Raw genomic sequence first — 7,497 nt, 5'->3', positions numbered from 1 at the left:
CGATATAGACAACGGAGACATGTATGAATGAATACATGCCTTGTTGAATAACGACGCTAGGAGCACTATGGGGTAGGGATGGCTCTACGAGATGTGGAACGCTGCTTAGGCCAGGGAAGGATGGGAACAGGCTGGCCTCGTGGCAATCCACCTGCCTCAGCCTCCGGAGTGCTGAATTACACGCGGGAGCCACACTCCCTGCCTCGAAATCAGTCCTCTTTGTCTCACGGTTTTGCTTTACGTGGTGCTCAGGATTAAAACCTAGAGCCGTGCACAGGCTATGCGGGTGCTTTCCACTGTGCCACATGCTTCCCAGACTCAGTCTAGAAAAGCAGGCGGGAGGCAGGAAGAGGAATTTGCCGCATGGTATTATTACAGTGTCACCCGAAGTACGGTTGACACAGAGAACAAGACAAGTGGGGCTTTTTTGAGGTGGAATTGACAAGAGCTAGTGACCAAGCAGAGCTGCGTGGTGAGAGAGGAATGTTTGCACGTCACATTGGTTTACCCAGACAACAAAGAATACACGGGTGTGTTTTCACAAACATATACAAACCGTAACTATTAATCTGTAAAACCTTGGAGTCTAAAACAGCGTGGCATCTAGTGCGATTCATATAGCTAGTCCTCTTTGCTAGTAAGCTATGTTTCATGGACATGCAGGATAATGCTTTTAGAATTTAGATCCTATAGGTTTCAGAAATTTAAAACATAGACTTGGGCAGGCCTCTTAGCTGAGTTTACTCTGCCTTGTGGGCAAACAACACTGGCAGATACTGAATGGGCGGATACAAAAATACCTTGTAGCTGTTCAAAGAATCACACCTGCTAAGAGTGGCGGTAATACTCTGAAGGCTGAGAGTTCCAGGCTAATATAGGTCACACAAAGAAATCATCTCAATAAATAAATCAATAAAAAACTCTAATTATCCAATGAACTAGAACTCACTAACCAAGTACCAGCCAGTAAGTTTACTTTGCAGATAGAAACATCTGGGGATTGGGACTGTAGCCCAGTACTGCAGCGCTTGCCTTAGACCTGAAGAACTTTGGGTTTGGTCCCTCGTACTTCCAGTGGGTTAGGGGGAAGAAAGAAAGGAAAAGCCATCTCAAAAATGAAAAATGAGGGCTAGAGAGATGGTCCACTGGTTAAGATCACATGCTGCTCTTGCATAGGACTCCCAGCATCCACATGTTGGCTCACAACCATTCTTAACTCCAGTTCCAGGGGATCCAGCAGCCTCTTCTGACCTCTGAAGGTGCCACGCATGCATGTGGTCACTACATATGGTATACTAAGATGCTCGTTCAGGCAAAACACTCATGCACATGAACATAAGTGAATCTTAAAAGAATATAAATGAAGCACTATTTAGTAAATTGAAACTTCCACATAGCTCACAAGTTAAAGTTACCTTCTGTGTTAAGCATGTCATTCTGTAATAATAATTCAATAATGAATTTTCTTAGTAGAGCCATTTCACATTCCTCAAAAAAAAAAAAAAATAAAGGCTCAGTCCCTTTCTCTGGGAATTATGACAAAACTCAAGTCAGGCCTAACTGGCATTAAGACAAGCCCACACACACGCTGGCTTGCCAAACACGGTTCTTCTGGAAGGCTGAAAGTATCTGAGCAATCGGACCGCTTGGTTAAATGTTTACTTTTATGTTACCTAATTTCTGTAGCTCTTGGAAGCAGTGTTCACACACTCTCGCTGGTTGCCCTTTCAGGTAATCTAAGCCACACTTGTTTGATGAGCAAGCTTGGCACACAATCTGAAAACACATTGAAATTATTTCATTCAGAAAAACTTTTGATTACAAGCTATGAAAAAAAAAGGGGGGGGGCTGCAGTTTATAGCACTGTCCTTTTCCAAAACAGTTTGACAATGACTACACCTCATTATCTCGCGGCGTTCTGGCAGGTAGTGAGTGAGCCTCCACGACCACACTTGAGAGGCTACACGTAAGGCTCGAGGGAGCCATGGCAGGAACCTTGTCAGTCTCGTTGACCACCCCTGATCCTAAGCAACATCCCTTAGCATCCCTAAGCACCACTGCCATAGCAACAATTACTTCCCTGCAACAACACCAGTCAAAGGAGCTCTGTTACTATGTTCGGTCTGCTGAAGACATCCTGAAAGGTTATACTTTGGTATGGAGCGTACATCTCTTCTAAGGACCCATGTGTTGTTGAAGTTCCCACTTGGGAGGTGGCAGAAGCTTTAAAAGGTCATTAGAGCAGTGGGCCTTCAAAGGGGATGCTGGGGTCATTTCTTCCACTTTTTCATTAATAACTATCAAGTTAGTGGCTTTGCCCACTACATGCTCTAACCATGACATGCTGCCTTAACCCCAATACTACAGGCCAATTGTCTTGAGCTTAAAGTCTCAAAGTGTAGGCCAAAGTAAATCATTTCTCTTTATAAGTTCATTTGCTGGGCAGGTGTGAAGGCACACACCTTTGATTCTAGCAGCCAGGAGGGAGAAGCAAGTGGAGCTCAGAGAGTTCAAGGCCAGCCTAGTTTATATAGTGAGTTCCAGGCCAGCCAAAGCTACATAGAGACCTTCCTACTGAGCTTGTCTACATGAAGATGGCTAAACTGTAATATAGATATGAGCCTATAGAATTGGAGTTTCATTTGCATTTTAAGACAAAGGTTGGCCTTGAACTTGTTGAGATCCTCCTGCTCCAGCTTTCTGAGGGCTGTGATTAGAGGCAGGGGCCATCATGCCTGGATGAGTTTCTATGATTGCAGCAGTACTGTAACTGTGGGTAGACAGTAGAGGAAGGGGAGTCCCTAACAACATTCCCTACTCCAACCCCAAACATAGATCAGACGACGTCTCTGCTCTCACTAGCACTGTCCTTCCTTGTTTGTACACTACAGTGACTTCTGAGGGAAATACTTCCTCACTATGCATAGCCCACAGACATCACAACTGGACAGATGCTGTCCTGCTGACCTTCCCACAGGCTCTGCAGTGGTGTCTTCTCCAGGTCAGGGTGAATTCACTTGTGCAAATCATACACATGGTGGCTCTGGTGTCAGGGATCCAGATGGGAGCCTTTGCCCCGAGAGGGCTGACTTCTTCTTTCCTTTCTGAGTCCTGTGGAAGCAGAGCGACTCTAATTACCCTGTGTGCACTGCCTAGGGGAGAACCACGTCTGTTCATAGGCTTCTGCAGTGCTGGTGGCATCAGTGAGGGGGTGGGAGGAAAAGTGGGTGAGAATATTTCTCGAGACTTCGGTACATTAACGTTAGATACATTTGAAAATCCTCTGCTGTGAAATCATCTGTGAAAGATGCTTGTGGTACTGGGATGCTTAGCTTCTTCCTTAACTATCCCTGCTCTCTGTTCCCTACAGTGAAAGCTGGGGATGGAGCTGGCGGCAGAACTAAATGTAAGTTCCTGAGACCAATCCCTACAACACAGAGAGACACACACTCCCTCCCCATACACATTCCCACAGGTACAGACACACAGTTACAGATACACAGACACACAGAGACACAGAGACACAGAGATATAGAGACACAGGACACCTCCTAACACATCCCCATGCCCCCCCTACACACAAATAAGTAAAATCTCCTGCACTTCAGTTTTATAACTAGGAGAAACTATGAGGACATATGCCTCCTCCAATCCATGTCTGAAAAACAGGCTCCTTTTCTAAATCTCTGTGTGGTTAAATGAAAAGAAAAACAAACAAACAAACAAACAAACAAACAAACAAACAAACCTGAAAGCAAGGCCAGAAAGAGAGAAGACGACAATACCTCGTCAAGGCTCCTGCTGGGGCAGAAGGTGATTCTTTTCTTGGCATACTCTTCTATTGAGCTGGATATGGCCTCCAGCCAGTCATCTCTTTCTGTGGCAGAACTGGTCAGGACAGAAGTTCGTCAAGCAGACATCAGCACTGAGTCCTTTGTCTTTTGTTCTTCTCCCCTGGCAACTAATACCACCCTCCTATCAGGTCCAAAGGGTACTCCATCGTTGTCCACCATCCCCCACCCCCCCACCCCAAAAAGGGCAGGCCCACTGATCTGTCCAAAATGAATCTATCCCCAGCTCAACCTGGATCACAGGAGCCTGGGACTTAGATAAAAGCCAGCATTGCTGGGGAACTTGGGAAACTGGTTCCCATCTGCCAACAGGCATCATTTTCTTTACCTCTGGCAGAAGGAACATGGCTAACCGTGGTTCCCTATCAAAGCCCATACTGGCCTCCAGATCCCTTCTGTGTCACAACCTGTTATACATGTCCAAGTCAGTGCTAGCATCCTGGCAGTTTTACTTCCTCTGGCTTCCTCCCCCCAAAAACACCCATTTGTTCTCTGTATAATGGCAAGCTTCCAACCCCCCTTCTCATTCTGCCTCTTCTCTCCCATGCAAGCTCTCTCATTTTCCAACTCTCTCTCTATTTTCTCTGTTTCTCACCCCCCCCCTCACTTCCTTAGCCCTGGCCATGGTCAGTTACTGGCCATGTTCAGTCTGATTCCTTCTCTGTTCTGGACTGATGCCTCTGGCTGTTCCTTGTACCACCCTCCCCCCTTCCAGGGCCCCTCTCCCTGTCATCTACAATAGAAACCTTCCTAAATCACGAGCATGATGATCATGTAGGCAGTTTCTTTACTGCGTCCTCTCACACGTATCTGGTGCCCAAACCCTCACACACATCTCCTAAGGAATGGACCTTTTGTTTCTGCTGGCTTCTGTCTCCTGCCATACTCAACTTCAAATTTTAAGAGTTTGTTTCTTCGGCTGCTTCTCCTCCACCTGCTCTAACTGCTTGTCTCTCCTTGCCTACTCACTAAATGCTCTCTACCCCCTGTAGTAAGTCTCTCTGCTCCTGGAGCCTCCTATGCCCTCTTGGGTACCCACCACATAGAAAGGCTATGCCTCACACTGCTCAGTGGGATCTGCTGTATGCTCCTCCACTGTGACTCAGGGTACACACACAGACACGCACACGCACACACACACAATCTCCCAAATCTCCTATCTTTAAAATTTCTCTGCTCTCCACTCTTAAGAATCTCTTATTTCTAAGGCTTCTTTGCTCTCTGCTCCCCCGGACTCCAAAAACATATCTTACGACTGTGTAAACATGCTATATATCAAGATTTGTTAAGCTTATTGAGTGTGGTTCAAAAAAATCTGTAAAGTCTGTAACAAAATTAGTTTAAAACTTGTAACAAAAAGGGTTGATAGTTAATATATATAAATTTTATATAAATATAAAATATATAAATAAAAATATATATTTATATATTAAAATATATTTTAACTATCAACCCTTTTTGTTGAAGATTATCTTTGTGTGTATGTGTGTGTATGTATGTATATAAATATATATATATGTAATCTTAGTTTGCTACAGCATAACTGTATGTAATTTGGGTTCAATTTGTTTTAAAAGTAGATCCACTACAGCATATTGTGTATGTAACTTGCTTATGACAACAAATGTTTGGTGACTGAGGTTGACTCCTACGATCTATTCAGGCTAGCAGTAACTAACTGAAGCACAGATGTCTAGCTGCTTTGTCTTTGCTTACTTTGTTAAGTGTTAGCTATCTGAGGTAAGCTGAGTCATGCTAAGAACCGTGATATTATGTAAAGGCACACCATGAAAGGATCAGGAAGACAGGAGAGTGAGGTGACAGGAACCTGGTTTTAGCACCATAACCATAAGCTGAAGAAGTAAACAAAGGAAACTGCTTGCATTGTAAGGGCTCCCAACTACCTATCACCCAAGTGTCTCCTATTCCCTGTCCCCAAACGCTGTCCTCAACCCACCTCAGATGTGAATAGGCACGAGAAGAGGCCCGCCTAGAACAGGCCATTCTGGTTTTGCATCTTTCAACCACGCCTCTCCACAAGACTCTGGTTAACTCCCATGCATTATTAGTATGGAGACAGTTATGAAGTCATTGAAAATTTGTTTTGCATAATCCAAACGTCCTAGCACACTTTAGGTAATATAAATATGTAAATCTATACACATACTGGAACAGAAAGGGGAAGAGACTTTAACAGTCAATAAATCCACCACAATGGAGTATAACTATGTAAGGAAATCTCTGTATCTCTTGAATCATAATTAAAGTATAGGAAATGACTTGACAACTACAGCTGGATTTAGAATAGTTTAGAAAACTGTAAAACAAGAAAGTTAGTGGCGGTCTTGGTTTTTGTAGCTCATAGTATTATTCTGCTAATCACTCTTATTTTAAGTATAAACAGTTCTATTATAAGAACAGGTTAAAACAAACACAGTCCCATCACGAATGGGAGACACATGGGCAGAGTACTGTTTGGGGGATTTTTGCTTCCTCTCCCTTTGCAGGGCAGACGATCAGTCCTCGGACCTCAGGAATCCTAGACCAAGTGCTCTACCACTGATCGACAGCCTTAGCTTCCTCCTTACTGTAGAAGAGACTAGAAGCTCTTGCCTTCCCCATAATAAATGTTTAGTAATGTACTTCCCTGATAAATGTCACTTATAATATTTATTCATATGATTGAAAAATTTATAAATGGTATTTAAAAATTAATATATTTCCCAAAATTTTTCATGATATACAAAGAGCAAAACAAGAAATAACACTTCTCTTTCTAAACCAAATGAAATTTGCCTGTTACTTCTATGGTTCCAACATTACTGCCAAAGATGGCTGCCAAACTTAGCCAACAGCACTAAACGCTTCACAAATGTCATTGTTTCTCATCGTTAGAGCCCCTGGGGTACTCATAGATGTATTCTTACTTCTACCTGTTAGATTACGAGATACTCTATCACCATATACAGATAAGGAACTGGGGGACAGTAGTGTTAGACACTGGCTTTGTAGACGGCAGGTTACTGAGTCATGAGCTGATATGAGACCCCAGCGTAGCGAAGGGCCGAGCCTTCTCTACCGAGTTGGCACCATCTGCTGCGTGCTCTCTGAGGAGCCACGACATAGGAACAGACTCTCGGACTTGCAGGCAAACATTCATGAATCATTATCAGCTCTCCTTCCACCACCAGCTCTTTGCTCCAAGTCACTGAGAACAGAGAGGCAGATGGCTAATTTGAAAATTGCTGTTGGATTTGTCTGGAGCCCAGGGAGTGTGTGGAATGTGATGGGACTGTGCAAATCATGTCACATATGCTGTTCTTTTGTTTACTTGTTCCTGGCGCTCTCTTGTGAGGGCTTCTGCCAAGATGATGTTTACCGGCTCTTGATAACACATTTCTTACAGACCACACACAGTTGCCTGGAGCATCCACTGTTGACATCCTAAGGCCTTTTGTAGCTTGATGAGTAAAAGAACCCACATCTTCCTTACACTGACAAACAGGCTGAGTACTTTGTTTCTGTAGTATATTTTACATAATAGACTTTGTTTTATATAGCATCTACAGAAGCAAAATTATTTTCTTCTCATTGGAGAGAGAGAGAGAGAGAGAGAGAGAGAGAGAGAGAGAGAGAGAGAGAGAGA

At 43.8% G+C, this 7,497-nt stretch overlaps 1 protein-coding gene across 1 annotated transcript in view; it reads right to left on the bottom strand.

The window, feature by feature from the left end:
- Fgd6 (FYVE, RhoGEF and PH domain containing 6) overlaps positions 1-7,497 on the bottom strand; it is a 113,067-nt gene that overhangs the window by 5,312 nt on the left and 100,258 nt on the right. The window contains exons 15-17 of the mRNA XM_028783025.1: positions 3,786-3,888; positions 2,968-3,111; positions 1,674-1,776 (exon numbers count right to left, since the gene is read on the bottom strand). Coding sequence (XP_028638858.1) covers positions 1,674-1,776; positions 2,968-3,111; positions 3,786-3,888 — 350 coding nt within the window. The remainder of the gene's footprint in view (positions 1-1,673; positions 1,777-2,967; positions 3,112-3,785; positions 3,889-7,497) is intronic.

This window comes from Grammomys surdaster, unplaced genomic scaffold (genome assembly GCF_004785775.1).
Source record: "Grammomys surdaster isolate TR1022 unplaced genomic scaffold, NIH_TR_1.0 958, whole genome shotgun sequence".
NCBI lineage: Eukaryota > Metazoa > Chordata > Mammalia > Rodentia > Muridae > Grammomys > Grammomys surdaster.
Note: the sequence above shows the minus strand (reverse complement) of the source record. Positions and strands in the feature narration are given on the sequence as shown.